Source organism: Ambystoma mexicanum, chromosome 3q (assembly GCF_040938575.1).
Source record: "Ambystoma mexicanum isolate Mex_15411 chromosome 3q, UKY_AmexF1_1, whole genome shotgun sequence".
Taxonomy (NCBI): Eukaryota; Metazoa; Chordata; class Amphibia; order Caudata; family Ambystomatidae; genus Ambystoma; species Ambystoma mexicanum.
Window position 1 is genome coordinate 1048563678 of NC_090926.1, and position 16837 is coordinate 1048580514.

At 44.3% G+C, this 16837-nt stretch overlaps 1 protein-coding gene across 1 annotated transcript in view; it reads left to right on the forward strand.

Annotated features, from left to right (window-relative positions):
• DNAH17 (dynein axonemal heavy chain 17) overlaps positions 1 to 16837 on the forward strand; it is an 8024690-nt gene that overhangs the window by 5105260 nt on the left and 2902593 nt on the right. Inside the window, exon 48 of the mRNA XM_069655242.1 lies at positions 7850 to 7952. Coding sequence (XP_069511343.1) covers positions 7850 to 7952 — 103 coding nt within the window. The remainder of the gene's footprint in view (positions 1 to 7849; positions 7953 to 16837) is intronic.

Sequence of the window (16837 nt, forward strand, 5' to 3'; positions counted from 1 at the left end):
TACTACTCGGCAAGCTTAGGGACCTTGACATTGGATACACCACTCACCCAAATGAAGTGTGGAGGTCCATGATGTACTTACATGTGAGGGGTGTGTGGCAGGGAATGAAACCAAATGCATGTTGGGCACTGTATGATGTATTTGGCTGTTGCCCAACATGATACAGGTGGATTTGACCATTATTCTTTCAATGACGCCATGCACTTGTCCCTCAACCCCTTCACCCATGTGACCATGTCATAATGTGATTGCTGGTATGGTCCACTAGTGTAGGGATACATCCCTTTACTGATGCATGGTGTCAACTGGAATATTGGTACTCCCCCCAAATCAACCCTCTGGCCCAGGAAGCAGGCAGGTTGCATATGCATGTGATCCCCACCAAATCAACCCTGTGGCCCAGGAAGCAGGCATATTGCATATGCATGTTGTCCCCCAGGGCCCCAAATCAACACCCTGGCCCTGTGGTCAGACTTACCCAACAGCCAGGCACGTCGTGCAGCATGTTTTCCATGTAGGGGGGGAGCGTGGAGTTCTGCAGCACCATTGAATAATGTGAGGATCCTGGATCGAGTCCCGATCGCTGATGCCAAATGCTGACAACCCGACACCCTTGCTGGGCCTATGTTCTTCATAGATTCTTTGCGGCAACAAACTATTGGCGCCGAGGTGCACCGCATGCCTCATCTTCACAGGACGTCCATGACCGATTGCCGACGAGCACCACTAGGACCGAAGCTGCAGCCTTGATGCCATTGTGCACCTTTTCTTTGAGGGATCTCGATAATCCGTGGCTCCTGCCTTAAAGGGAGTTCACTCAAGAATGATCTGTCGATGACCCAACATCAAACTCTGCTAAACCAGGTACACTGGGTTAGTAGAACATTTGTAGAAGGAAATAAGACTCTAATAGACAATATATGGACTGGGCTTGTTTATTACTTTATTTACAGGTTGCCCAGGTTGGGGGATCCTCACACAGAACTATGTCTAGGTAACGTGGCCAGTATTCTGCCAATTGTTTGACCAACTTGTTTTCCTCCTCAAGTCCATTGTTGCTTCACTTTATCAATTGATTTGTATGCCATTTGAAACTGTCTGCAGTTGATGCATTTGAATGGAATCAAAGAAGTAATTGTGGTATATTATGATATAGAGACTGTATATATTTATCATTATAGAATTGCCTGAGCACAAAGTGTGTTATTGTATGTGTACATAATCAAAACCTTATTTATATAAAGAACCGTGTTTTCACTAACATAGTGTGGGGACATTCCTTTGTTGGGGGCTTGGGGACTACACTGTACTGAAGAACCAGCATGCATCACCTACTGAGAGCTTAAGTCTTGATTGCTCTTCCATGTTTAGCAAATCGAGAATCTTGGCTGGGGTGCTCTGTGCTTCTACTCTGCCGTATAGAGAGCAGGAGTACAGATACCCACCTCTAGTCTTTGCATCAATACCCGATTTTGGGTAGTCTGTCCTATGGTGACAGAGCACAGCCTTTTGCGCTGCAAATGTCACTGAATTATATTTAAGAATACGTTCCTTTTTCTGCACCATTGGGATCAGATGTCTGCACAGAAGTAGTTCTATTTGTTGCATATTTTTTACGGTAGGCGACGGGTGACCAGCAAACCCTGTAACACTGTTTCCATCACATGACTTCCCAGTGCCACTGGGATATTATAGCAGGCGTCGGAAACAGTAAATCCCCATTACTGGAATGGGGTCACTGAGCACTGGCACCGTTGGTAACGGTGCCAATGCTTCACTGAAAACACTGCCGGTAGGAGCCTGAACACCCGGCAAGACAGGCCTGCTGGGATTTCCTGCCCCTACTGGCAAACTCACAGTTTACCAGTCGGGAAAGCATGCTGGTACGTTGTTGCCGGCACCCTTATTTCCAGACCGCCAAACATGGCCTAGTAAGATTGTTTGTCTTGTCATCCCTCTGTCTCCCCTCCTTTGTGTTGTGGCGCCCAGAAACACTTGTGTAAAGGCACGTTATAAATACAAAATCATATCATATCATGTTATGAGGCCCTCTGAGCATTTAGGGGCATTGGAATATTAATTGGTTATTATGCACTTAATACCCAGAGCTTTCAAAGCGCAGACTTGGGATAGAACCTGTGTTGCTCCACGTCGTCTTGCTTCCCAGGTGAGCGTTTTGCCCTTGAGCTATCCTCACGAGACGCTACCTTCATGACTTTGTATCCGAAGGTTCAGACCAGTATGGCAGGATGATTATGAAAGTATCTTCCCGGTCGTTCCGCAGAGCTATCTCAAGATGCAGTAATCTTGTTGCTTGTGCAACAGCGCCCCGTTCATTAATTTCAGCATCCATTAAGCTTCTGACTGCATTTTAAGTGGCTATTACATCGGCCAGTTGCATTTGCTTCATTGTAATTGTTCTTTTATAACACACATAATAGCAGAGATTGGTTTGTAAGCACGGGATCGGGATTCAAACCTGAGTTGCACTTCAATGTCTTGCTTCCAAGACAAATGCATTGCCCCTGAGCTATCCCCCCTAATGAATTGTAGACACTGCCGTACAAATTTCCATTCCTGCAGTTTTTTTTTTAAAGATAAAATTACTCTGAAAGTGAGGCTAAATTCTAACCGAATTATGTGTCGGAATTTCATGTTTCCCAGACCATTAAATTACCTGTGTTTTTTATGCCAGCAATTCATCCAAGGAAGAGGTAAGGTACCACAGATTGAACCCAAAAAAGGGCTTTGATTTTGTGTTTGCCAGAACGGCATCTTTTCTGATGGAAGGCCAGCTATCACATTTCCACACTCACAATTGGGTTGTGCGGTGACCAAGCAAACAATATCACATTGGATTGTCATTTGTATAGCAGAATGTTTTGGGAGGTCGAGAAAAGGAGGCTCCGTTGGGTCTCTAAGCCCATTGCATGAGGGTGTTGGTTTCCTCGACCACCTTGCAACGGGGAGTACCAGAGAGAGACATCTGTCAGGCCGGCACATAGGTGTTTCTACACACCTTCTCAAAACAATACAGTCTAAACCTGGCTATCAACAGGGATGCCTACTTTGGCAGGGTAGTCTTATATAGCTTTTTGGTTTAAAGCATTCAGCCCTCCTCCCCATTTGGTTACTGCTTTGAGAGCCTATCAAGTTGAGGAATCTGTTGCAGAATACAATCTATTAAAGGAAACATTATGGGTAATGTGGTTTCTATGGATTCTTCTCCCATAGATTCCTTATCACCTTCCCTTCCTTCCATGATTTTGAAACTGTCTAAAAGTGTCTTGTGGGCAAGAGAAAAAAAGAGATGTGTACACAATTTGCACAGCGTGGGTCTGTTTTTTTCTTGGCCTCTGCGTTCGGCCTTTGTAACTATAAATACATAAAAAAAGGGAAAGGCAGAAAGGACAAAGTTCTGTTGGCTCCTTGCAAAAAAGAACAAAAAAAAAAAAATCAGGGACTGTTTTTCTATTTTTTGTGCATATTTCTCCGTCATAGGAACTAATTCCCTCTGCTGCTGAACATGGGGGGAAAAGTGGGCAACTGAGATAAGGGTATAGTGCACTCTATATGCGTGGCTGCCGACATCATGTCTGTAGTCAAGGATGCTGGTGTCAAGGTACGTGAGAGCCGAAGCAGTGTCTTCTAGCCACACTGCACCCCCCTGTTGAGTTTTTTTGAGAGCATCTGATCCTAGAGAGATATCTAGAAAGATTAGGAATCTGTGGGAAAAGAATACATAGAGAGAAAATTACAGGTATGTCATTTTTACTGATTTGAGTTCTGCACATGCACCACATTACCAACTATTGAATTGATAGTGAACATCCCATATGTGAACCTGAAGGGCTGAAGAATGAAGACTACTCGAATTACTTTGGTGAGTCACGTTTTATTTTTCCATAGCCGCTGTGAGTCTAAACTCATGGAAAAGCTGTTGAGATGCTGGTGAATGAACGACGCTGCTTATATGTGGGCTCAGTGAAATTTAAGGAAAACTTCTACAAAGGATTTAACTGATGGAAAATCTCAAAGTGCCACCACCTTCAGAGATGCTAATGAGTAACTTGCCATCTCATTTGGATAAACATTTAGCAACCCATATTAGCACTCAACAATCATTATTAGTATCACGGTTAGAGACAGCTAACAATTGAACTGCTCTAACACAAATCAGATAACTATTAGTCTATAGCCACAATTAGTATGCATCCTTATGAACCTTTGAGTTGTCATTATCAATAGGGACAATTTCCCTATTGATAATGACAACTTTAGGGATGAACAATTATCCTGAGATAATGTCACTTCCCTCTGTGCATAAGGCTTGATTATAATGCTAGAACTAGGGATGGAGTATGATGAAAACATAATTTTGTTAGTCCATTTTCAATTTACGAATATTAACCGTGAGTTTCAGCAGCACCCCTGAAAGTAAACTTGTAATGTTCCGCTTTTGAGTCGATTGAAGATGAACTCGTCAACCGTCCTTGTAGAGTGAAGAAAAAACGTTATAATCATGATTGGAGCAATATAATTGAAACTATGGGAACTTATAGGCCCTCATTACAAATGCACCGTTTTCCAGACCGACAAACTACAAGTTCTGCGGGCGGGTGCCCTCCAGCCCGCCAGGTCTGACCTGGTGGGCGGAATGGCACCTGCCCACGGAGATGCACGGAAACACCGGCACCATTACGAGATGGTGCAAGTAGTTAGGCAGATCCTGTGCAGTGCCCTTAGGGACCACTACACACAATTAAGACCACAGGTGGCAATACAAGTTTTACCTTTGGTACAAGCCTGTACTACTAAGTTATAGTGGTAGCAGTAGCAGAGCAGCCAGGTTTATTTCAAGAGTATATGAGCAGTAGCAGAGATTACACAAAGGGACCACAATTACTGTGGCTCAAGCAAACACTGACTCAAGGTTTCAGGTAACAAATATAAGTACATGTATTTTTAAACCATCAGTTATAAACACAACACTTCTATTGAACTTTAAACAAAACCACATGTTAAATATACTACAACTAACCAATTCACTTTGTACAGTATGTCTCAAGGGAAGTACCCTGTGTTTAACTGAACCGGTGTTATGAACAAAACATGATACCGCGGATACGGTTGCGATCACTTTTTGACAGTTCGGTCTACTCAATAAACGCGTATCCGTGACATGAAATGCTACCGGGGCAAAAACACACTTTGCACCTGAGATACCCAGAGGGAGTTGGAGGCAAAAATCACAGGCAATATTTTGGTTAGGCAGACAGCATCGAGAAACACTCAGAAACAGGAGTTCAAAAGTCAAAGGGTCGGAGCCAGGGTTAAGTGACACCGGAGACCTGTTGGCGAAGATCACACCATTAGACAGTTAATGATTCAGCGTAGCCCAAAAGTACTTTGATATTGTCAATGTTCGGAAGCAAAAGTTATAAGAAGGAGGGAAGACAAGGGCGAGCATTGAGGATGAAGAAAAGGGATTCACCCAGTTTCCTCGAGTAGAGCACAGTACCTTATTCCAAGGATGCAGCTGGTGCCCTGGCAGTTGTTCCTGTTGGTTTCCCGCAGACCCACGATTCCTGGAGCTTCGTTGTGAAGGAGGACGTCTGAAGGGGGTCTGCACCACACCACCACACAGGGATGAAGCCGACAGCAGCGACAACGAATAAAAGGTGCGCTCAAAAACAGGCAGGTGGCTATCCAGACCACTACAGCAGTGTGCAGCGATTTCGATCATGGCGGAGATCTCTGGCTGAAGAGGATGAGCTGGTTATCCACACCAGACTCAAGGGAAGACGACTCCGGACTGGATCTCCTCTTAGTGGTTGAAGGGTAGATAGATCAGGACTGCAGGGCTTCACCGGGATGGGGTAGTTGCAGCAGCTGTCGTTATCTCCGCTTCTCTTCGGTTCCTTATAGTTCGAGAGGCGACTGACTTCTACCCAAGAGGCCTGCCTTTTATGCGGAAAACCCCCATTCACACAGCCTGGCTGTCAATCACGCAGCAGGGGGTTGTCCAGCCGGGACAACCACCTCAGCCAATCATGGCAAAGTGCGACTTGGGTTTCCTAGGATACCCTGTGCAGGGGTGAGTACACCACATTCAGTCTACCTAGACACCCAGGCGCCAAGAGGAGGGCTTCTCTGCAGAAGCCTGCCAAAAGACGGTGAACAAAGAAGGCGAACCTAGTTTTCAGCGCAAAGTAAAACACAAGAAGGACTAACAAAAAGAAATGGTGAATAAACCTAACCGGAGCCAAACGAAAGACGATTTGGTCAAGCGGGTTTAGGATTAAGGCTGCAAAAATAGCCAAAAGTATTACCACGTTTATCTAGTATAATCACAGTAGAAAAGTTAGGGTAGATACCACTGCCACCAGCCAAGTCTGGATTTAAAAAGAGCGAAACAATGCTCAGGGTGGTACAGACAGAAAAGGGGTATAGATTAGCCCTTTCCAGTACTCCATGTAAGATGGGGTGTACTGGGTCTGTGCTAAAAATGACCATGTAAAGTAAATGGCAACTTTACCTTTCTCTGGGGGACAGTAGTCAGCCCCAGCGAAATGGAGTCAGAGGGAAGTCTTAAAGACAACCCTGGGTTACTGCACTAAAGGTGCTGTGTAACCCATACAAGAACAGAGGCACCTGGAGTGGTGTGCTCCAGTGCCTAAGATCACACAATGTGTAAAAACACATAGGCCAAAACACATGTAAGAGTGGAAAAAGGATGTACACTCTTACCAGGTGGAAAAAATAAACTCCAGAAATCCAGCAAAGCTGCTGGGGGACTCACTAGGTGAGGGAAATTAGCCCTAGAAGGAGAATTCTCCCTAAAACAGGTTTTTCCGCAGTCCCCATTCCCATGGGGTCCTGTGGACTCCACAGGAATGGGGATTTACAGACTTGCTGGTGATTGATATACCAGACCACCGAGGCTTTTAATGCCTTGGTAATTCTGGCAAGTCTGGCACTGGTAATGTTAATTTACTACGGGTCCGGCGGCAGCCTGCCGATTTTACCTGCACGGCTACTACCGGACTCGTAATGAGCCCAATAGTCTTCCTGGGGAATATGCTTCATACCGTAGGAAGAGGCAACAGCTATATGCATACATAAACATTTCCCTTTGAATAAAGCATGTGCACTTTACATGCACGTTCGGCTCAATCAATTCGCCACCTGGGGACAGACGAAGTATTGGGGATCATTCAAAGTATTGGGTCTAACTACGTGTTGTCATTTCTGCAATCATGTAGATCAGCTGGAAACACTAACACACTGGGTAATTGAATGTCTCCATTTTAGTTTGATTAGATTGGGACTGTTTAATTATGACCCCATATTTGAATATGTACAAAATACTTTTGTTCCACACTCATGTGGGGTGAGAATGTTGTATTTGTTTTATCTTTAACTCGGCTTTTAACCATTATTGAGTCACAAATCACAGGGTTGTGAACTTTCTGTTTGGATGAAACATTGTAATGGTGTATTTTTAAGTGACACACTGACTCACTATACAGATTAAAATTCAATAAGGATTGTTCTCTTATCATGATGAAAACATTTTAAAATTTGAATTATTGATGAATTGAGTAATGTGAGAATATTGTTCTAGATATTATGTATTTTTTAATGAATCTAAAATTTGATGTTCATTTTATATACACTCAATACAATAAAAAAAAGTTCTGGAACTGTTCTGAAAATAAAACTATCAAAACCATGAATGCTGATGTGTTGTGATTATGAATCACTTGTTAAAACATTCTGGACCATTTTCATGCAGTTAAAATACTTGCCATCTAAAGTACCTTATATTTTCTACAAACTCACATAGGTATGACAGAACAAAACTGAGCCTGAAGGACATTCATAACTGTCAATATGTTGCTTGTATGAACCCAACTTCAGGATCGTTCACTATTGACCCCAGGCTTCAGGTATGTATATAAAAAGGAATTAATCCTGCATGAATATAGGTTGTCCTATGAATGGATATAATTTAAACGTATAAACTAAGTCCCTCTGCAGATTGCTTATCTTTTGTAATACATATTTGTATTCATTTTTAACAACTGTAACACATGCTTTTTTTTAAAATATAATTTAAAAACGCATTAATCTATTGAAATAATTATTAGCTAGAGAGCAGAAATACCACTCATATAAACACATATGAATACAGGACCTCTCCAACTTACAGTAAGTACCTCCTGTGTCTTCTGTGATTACAACAATACTCTTATATCCTGTCCCCTTTCTTCCATACTTATGTATGTGTGTCCTATTGGATGGGACGGTACACTTTTGGAATAGCACAAAATGAATTTCCCTTTAAAAACTCTTTGTGTTGCTTGGTATGCACAGAGGTGTGGGCGTGGCCAATCCTTTTTTCTGCATCAACAGGACTGGACGTTTCACATATCGTGCAATGCATTACTGAGCAACGGTTTCCCTAGGCTATTTTCTGCCATGTTCGATTGTTTACTTCACCTGCCAACCCCGCCTCCCAACCCTTCTGGCAACTCCAATCAGTCTTTTATGATGAGCGTCAAAGGGTTTACAGCATGTGCTTCATGCGGCAGACATTTCACAACATGGGGTTCCTACACACTCTGCCTGGAGTGTCTAGGCCCTGAGCACAGGTGGGTGGCCTGTTCTTCTTGTCACACGCTTTCACAGAGGGCTCTTTGCCAAAGATTGTCACAGTGGAGGGAAGTATTCAACATGTCGCCTCTCAGTGAAATAAAGGAGTTTGTTTCTTCACATTCATCGACACATCAGGTAAATCAGGCACCCCGCGGAAGCGGAAGGGACACAAGTCCTGTAGCGATTAGCCACCACATTACCGGAGTGCGGACCAAGGCCAAGCTAACTTCTACCGGTGTCAGTAGTGTTAGGGGGAATTCTCATAAATGGCTAATTTCCCTTACCTAATGAGACCCTCAGCAGCTTTGCTGGATCGCTAGGATTTATTTTCTTCACCTGGTAAGAGTGTGAGCCTTCTTTCCCACTCTTACATGTGTTTTGCTGTGTGTGTTTTTATCATTTGTGTGATCTTGGAATCTGGAGACTCACCTACTCCAAGAGCACCATTTTTGTGTGTTACACAGCTCCTTCAGTGCAGTAACCCAGGGTTGTCTTTTAGACTTCCCTCTGACTCCATTTTTCTGGGACTGACTACTGTCTCCCAGAAAAATGTAAAGTTGTCATTAACTTTATGTAGTGTCTTTAAACTTCAGACCTAGTACACCCCATCTTACATGGAGTATTGGAAAGGGTTAAGTCCTATCCCTTTTTGCCTGTGTCTTGTGGGGCAGTTTTTCTCTCCCTTTACATTAAGACTTGGCTAACTTTTCTACCGCAGTTATCTTATATAACCATGGTATTGTTTCTGGCTATCATTTTAGCCTCAAACATAAACCCGCATGACCAAATACATTTTATTTTGGCTGGGTTTAGTCACTATTTCTTTTTGTTAAAGTCTTTCTCATGTTCTTCTCTGCGTGCCAAACCGGGGTTGATTCCTGTGTTCGCTGTCTTTTCGTGGGCTTCTGCACAGAAGCCCTCCTTAAGGCGCCTGAAATTCTGGGTAGGCAGGATGTGAGGGAGGGGTCTTCGGACCCCTGCCATGGGTTCCCTTGGTAACCCAAGTCGCACTCTGGTCTGATTGGCTAAGGGGACTGACCTTGCCAGGCCAGCCACTCTGCTGTGTGATTGACAGCCAGGCTGTATGAATAGGGGAAACTGCATAAAAAGCAGGTCTCTGGGACTGGAAAGGCAGAGTCGCCACTAGAACTCAAGAACCAACGAGGAGCTGATGGAATAGGACCCATTTTAACGACTGAACTGCCTGGTGAAGCCCTGCTGCAGGTCCAAATCGTCAGAATCCGCCGACAGAGAAGATCCTCAGGAAACGTCTTCCCTTGAGCAGGTGGGACCCACCAGTTCACCCAAACTGCAAGCCAGGACCCCTCCTCTGGTCGAATTTGCTGTACAGAGCTACAGTGGACCTGATAGCCAGGAAGGTCAGACCCTGCTTGGGTTTTAAGGAGCGCCCCTTTTATTCATTGCTTTGCTCTGCTGCTGGTTTCTTCCCTGGGTAATGGACAACCCTCCAGTCTTCCTATTTCGTGTTAGTTCGACAGTCGCTTCAGGAACTACCAGGAACGTCCGCCTCGGCTACAGCTTCCTCTCCGTTTTAAGGTACTGTGCAAACCCGGTTGCTTGTTTCGTTCAGCCGCGGGGAAAGTGTCTGAAATCTTTCTCCAATCCGAGGGCTTGTCCTTCTCTTCTTTATAAACTATTTTTTCTACCACCCAACCTTGTCCGGAATCTGTGGCACGAACCTTACCGCGAACTACCCTTAACCGTGTGATCTTGAGCAAAAGACTTTTGTCCTATTGACTTTGGCCCTAAGCCTTTTCTACCTGATTCTATCACTGTAGTTCCTCTTGTTCTATTGCCCTGAGTACTTACCTGTTGGTGTGGTTTAGTTTCTATTTAACTTTGTCTTTCTCTCCCTTTTAAATTGCTGGAGTGCCATTTTGCTCCCACTTCATTTTGTGAGCTTAACTTGTCTGGGATTTAAGGGAAGTAGTATGGTGTATTGAGAGTGCAATTTTTAAACTGCTTATAATAGTGTAATGTTATACAACTGAAAAGTTAAATAAATGTATATTCTTTTACTTGAAAACCTTGAGTCAGTGTTTGCCTGAATCGTAGTAATTGCTGTTCTTTGTGCAACTATTTGATACTGCTCTCTTACTCTTGAGATAAGTCTGACTGCTCCGCTACTGCTACCACTTTAACTGTGTAGTACAGGCTTGTACCAAAGGTGAATTTGTACTGTCACTTGTAGTCTTAATTGTGTGTGGTGATCCCAAAGGGTACTGCCTAACAGGAGCACTAAGGTTCCTTTGGGGACTTTAACCAGAGCTGTCTCTGAGGCCATTTTGTCTCGTACTGGTGCAAGCACAGAGAACCTTCTGAGGTCTAGTACCAGATCATCGAGCCCCAAGGTGATGCCTGAGCATTGAAAATCTACCTGGCCTAAACAGAAGCCTGAGAGTCATCGACCTACCCGAGCAAGCACAGAGGATTTTCTTTCTTTAAAAACCTCTGGGGCTTGCCCAGAGGGTGCAACAGAACCTCACAAGAAACAGCGCTCTGCTTTGAGCAAGGCTCCCTTTATCTCTAGCCTGCCTTCAGATAAAGGTTTCAAAACAATTACAACCTGTGAAAAAATAATGTCACTTCCTTCTAAGGAAGGAATGCCATTACAAGGTTAGTGACCGACTCCCCGTAAAATGGCTTCCATGGACCTGGACAGGAATAAGGATTCCTCTGGTTTACCGATCAGCGGAGGAAATTTCAGAAATTTTGTCACCAGAGTGTGCAGTTCCCTCAATACCTTCTTAGATCTCTTTTCCTCCGACTGTTAGCAGGGAGGATTTTGTGAGAGTAGAATGGTCTCCTATAACAACCTGGTCAACTCTTACCCCATACCACCCTCTCCCTCAGATTCGGGGCACCTCCATCGGTCAGGCAATCAATTTAGTACCCTAGGCCGCCCACATCTTGGTTTCCATCTGCCACCTCATCTTTGACTCTCTCCGCTGCGCCACCTTCTAAATCCTCAGAAGATAGGTTTTCCCAAAAATGGCAATGGATCATGCACTTTACAGCAATGTAGTAATCCCTCAAACTATACCAACAACTCAGCCTCCGGCCACTACAATAATACTTACGGTTCCTGCCTCCCCCACCCTGGTCCCACCAATTGCTGCGCTTCCAGTTGCCATGGCTTTAGGTCCATTGGAACGTACATCTTTGCAGGATGTGCATCAGAGCTCAGTAACAGGGCTGCAGGAACCACTCAAAGACCCAAATACATGAACAGACACCAAGACAGGTGATGATGCGGAAAGTGAGGAGGAAGCCTTGTTATCAGCAAATGCTTTTTATAATAGGGTGGTAAGGGTTCTGGACCTTTTAGGGTTCCCTGTGCCAGGGAAGTCTGAATCAGAACCCGTAGTTCTTTCAGGTATACTGTCACTAAGTCTGACAGATCCAGAATTCCTATACAGATGGATGTGTTAGCCGAGGCCAAGTCTATCTGGACATATCCTCATTCAGTCACACTAATAGCAATAAAATTGAGGCCAGATACCGGGAATTATATTCAGACCCCCGACCCCCCCGATTATCCTCAAATCCACAACCCTAATTGTCAGTAGTGGTGTCAGCAAGAATGTTCTCAAAGTCAGCATCGACTTCATTCACTGATCAAGGCACTAGCCCGCTCTATATAAAGAATAACATTTTAGAGAGGTATGGCAAAAAAATATATGCTAGCACGTCTCTTCATCTGCGACACGTCTCTTCATCTGCGACAAGCTAACTCTGACGCACTCTTGTCAGTGGCTAATCACAGTTTATGGCAAGAAATTGCACCTCAAGGGAGGATACCAGCTTTTAAATCCGAACGAGCTCAATCTAAGATTATTTCATGAGACCATAAAGATTCAACTGCTAACCACAATGAAATGGCCGCTAGAGCATTATATATTTAAGATGCTCAGCTTGGGCAAGAGCTACGCATGTCAATAAGGATGTTTAAGATAAGATTCTGGATTTGGCTTTTGAGGGCAATGAGTTGTTTCACTCTTCAACTGATGAGGAGCTTAACAAAAAGAAAATGTCCACAGCTACGGCTAAATCCCTGACTGGTCTTCCAAAAGAACCCCAAAAGCCTTTGCAAACATCCAGGCAACCACGATCATACATTAAAAGTAAAAGCTTTATTGGGTTTTGATGTTACCAGGAGAGGAAAAGCAGGCAACCGGACATGTCGCCCAACTTTCAAAGAAAGCAGCAAAAAGCCTCAAATAGAGGGGTTTTCTCCACTTCCCCAGCATAATCTTCCGATGCAAAGCAACAATGATTTGTACGTCCAGATCCACTCCTCCCTGGTCAGGGGCAGAATTTCAAGTTTTCATGACAGCTGGCATACCATCTGAAGGGATTCCTAGACCATGTTAGTGGTCAGGAGAGGATACAGGTTACCAAACCCTTCCTCTCCTCCTTCATCTGCCCCTCTTATTCAAATGGGACCAGCCACTCTACTTCAAGAAATTGCAACCTTTTGGCGATCAACGCAACTGAGGAAGTGCCTTCTCAGAAAAGAAGTTGCAGCTTTTACTCTCGCCTTTTTGCTGTACCCGAGAAAACCAGGCAGGCCTGCGGACAGTATTGGACTTTTCCTATCTAAACCTATATCTACCCCTAGAAAAGTTTGAGATGGTCACACCAGCTCATATTCAGAATGCCCTCAACCAGGGAGCGTGGTTGTGCACAGTGGATCTAAAGGACGCATATCTACATTTTCCAATATATACGATGCTCACTCATCAGATTTTCCCTCGGACAACAGCATTTTCAGTATAGGGTTCTTCCATTGGAACTCAATGCCACTCCAAGGGTATTTACAAAACTGATGGCTTCTATGGCGGATAATCTAAGCACGAAGGGAATACACATTTGTCCCTACTTGGACGATTGTCTCATCAGATTGGAGACATGCGGGGGAACAGCATCCTCCCTACAACAGCTACTACAGTTACTGATCAGTCTGGTGCTCTCTGTCAACCACAAGAAGTCTTGTCCCAATGCAGAACATCACCTTTATAGGATTCAGATGGGATACAACAACGGGCAGATTGTTTCTCATGATACAAAGTATTCAAGACATACAGCAGTCAGTTTCACACTTTTTAGTGTGGAAAACCACCTCATTGTTGTGGTTTCTGCACCTGCTCGACGTTATGTCGGCATCAATTCTGGCCCTACGTCTGGCCCGCCTGAAGATGAGGCGTCTTCAGCTGCATTTAGCAAACTCCTGGATAAAAGAGAACGAATTTCAATCGAAAATTATTCCGATTCACCTCAGCTTCATAACAGATCTACTGTGGTGGATGGAAAATAATGAATCCACGGTTAGGAGTTCCCTTTCAGGAAGCTCCTCATCTGCACACCATAACATTAGAATCCTCCCTGACAGAATGGAGATCCATCATGGGTCAGTTCCAAACTCATGCACTTTGGTGTCCAGAGGAATCCCAATGGCACATAAATAAGCTGGATATTCTGGCAATTTTCAAAGCTCTAAGGTAGTTTCTTCCATGGATTCAGAACTCCTCAGTCCTCATAGGAATTGACAGCATGGCAGCCAAGTTCAACAAACAAGGCGTAACAAGATCCTCTCCTTTATGTCATGTAGCGATCCACATTTAGGGTTGCAACACTACATATATCTACATGCTGTTCATTTAGCTCAACACAAGAGCAGACTTATTGAGCTTTTTGTCAAACTGCAACCACGAATGAGAGATAGAAGACTCAGTTCTCCGCCAGATGTTCCTGAGATGTGGTAACCGTCTCAAAACCTCAAGTGTCCATGGTTTGCAGTTCTCCTGAGGCAGAGTCCGGAATCCTTAAGGATGCTCTCAAAATCACTTTGGACACCGAAGTGGGATACGCATTTCTCCCGATTCCTCTTATTTCGAGGATCCTTTAAAATTTCAGAAAGTCGGTTCATTGCACTCTGATATTAATGGAACCAAACTCGCAGACCTGAATTTGGTACTCAGACCTGCTACTCCTCAGTGCTCCTGGCCCGTGTCTACTCCCTGTAACTCTGGATCTACTGTCCCAGCAGGAGTGAAAGTTGTTCCACCCCTCCCCGATAGCACTCAACATAGCAACCTGCTACATGAGCAGTTATTATTTAGTGGGTTGGGCCTGTCAGATGATAATATTGCTATTATGCAAGCTGCAAGGAAACAGTCACTGAGGTCCCAGTATAAGAGCAGATTGATTTGTTTCTGTTTTTAGATGCTGCAGCACACTCCGAATCCTCTTCATCCTTCTTTAGACAATATACTATCTTGTCAGTCTTAATTGGCATCAACAGGAGTTAACATTCAATAGTGTGATACATATTTATCAGCTATTGGAGCTTATATTATTAGTTCTCCAGACCTTACAATATGTACATCTAATCCTATTATCAAAAGGCACTTTGATGGTCTACTTAGGCTTACCCACCAGTGTCCAAGCCCCATTCAGTCTGGGATTTTAATTTAGTATTGATCCCATAAGCTGTTTGAACGCATGTCAATGGCTTACATAAATCTGGTATCATGGAAGACTCTGACTCTTAGAGTAAAATCCAAGGGTGTTTATTATACTTTTGCGTGCCACAGTGGCTGGTTTTCTTCGGTGCCTAATGGGCCTGGGATATTTGGTGCTAGGGCTGGCCCTTTCCTCTCTCGGATTTCCAGGACTTGGTTCCCACCTCCCTAGCCCAGTCAACCCTATTCTAGTTGTTATAACTCTCAGATCAGTAACCCCCAGCTGTCTTTCTTCTCTATCTGCACTTTAGGTGTTTGCCCTAAGATGATGGCTACCATAGTACCTAGGGAATTTCTAACTTTCCCTCTCCTGTCATCGGTTATTACTCGGGGAATAAGGAATAGTGCCTTCTTTTGCCACGCATCACACACACACCTTTCACACTCTCTCGTATCTGACCCTTAGCTATACTGATCTGTTAAGTTGTGCTCCTCCCACCACGTCACTGTCCCTCCAATCTCTCACTCTGCCTTTCCACCTCCACTCTTCGATCTTACTTCTTTTCCCAGTCCTATTCTTGCTACTGCTTATATCTCCTACTATCCCTCTACCTCAGTTATTCTTTTCCCTCCTTCCTATCACTCTACTTTCCCACCTCTTACTGTTCCTCTAGTTATAACTTCTATTTTACTCTAAAGTAATATCTACTCCTATGCGCCCACTCAATGTCGCTCTTACCGCTTTACCTCTACAACTGTTTGTATTCCTCTACTACCACTATCTCTCTACTATGTTTACTTCTCTAAGACACTCAGGGATATGGTGCCCTGCACACCCCTTCTCTAGCTCCCTCTCAAACCCTCAGAGACGCTCAGGGATATGGTACCCTGCTCACCCCCCTACTACTGACTACTGCTCTACCACTTATGTCCTTCACTCACTACTCCCACCACCTACTACCTTTACTCCTGACTACTACTACTGCATCCACCACTTCGAATGGATTGTGTCCTCCCACGTATTCCTCATCTTTGACACTTGTTGTCCAGCTTCAGCTGCTTCGAAAAAAAAGAAAAAAAAAAGAAAAAAATCGACAGAGGGTGCTGTGCTTCGATGGCGTCAAGTCGATGTCCCTTGAAGGCCTCTGTTGAGGATGATGTTATCGAAGGGCATACATAGCATGCGCAGTGCCTGTTGGCCTCAGATCCGTTTTTCTGCGTTAGCATTTGCTTCGAGTCAAATTCGGTATGCCTCATCTTGTGACGGACGTTACAAAAATATGTCTTCTTCGACACTGTTGACACCGAAGTCCGGCTTTAAGAAATGCAAAGATTGTGGCTCAAAAATGTCACTTACTGACCCACATTCCATCTGCCTGTGGTGCCTTGGGGAGAGCCACGATACCACTGATTGTTCCAAGTGCCAATCCATGACGGAAGCCTTGATGGAATGGAAGAGGAAACTTAAGGTAGGAAAAATCCCCAAAATGTCACCTACCCGAACCGCTAGGCCTTCGAGGGACAACTCTCCTCTGAGGAAGAAGGCCAAGCGTTATAGCTCGAGGAGTGGTTCCCAACAAAAAAGTCATAGAGGAGGCACCGACGGTCGCCTTCGTCGCTTTCTTCATCTGACGTTTCCCCTGAAAGGGTTGCATGCCCTTCAAAAATATCAACACCGGTTGAATGGGAAG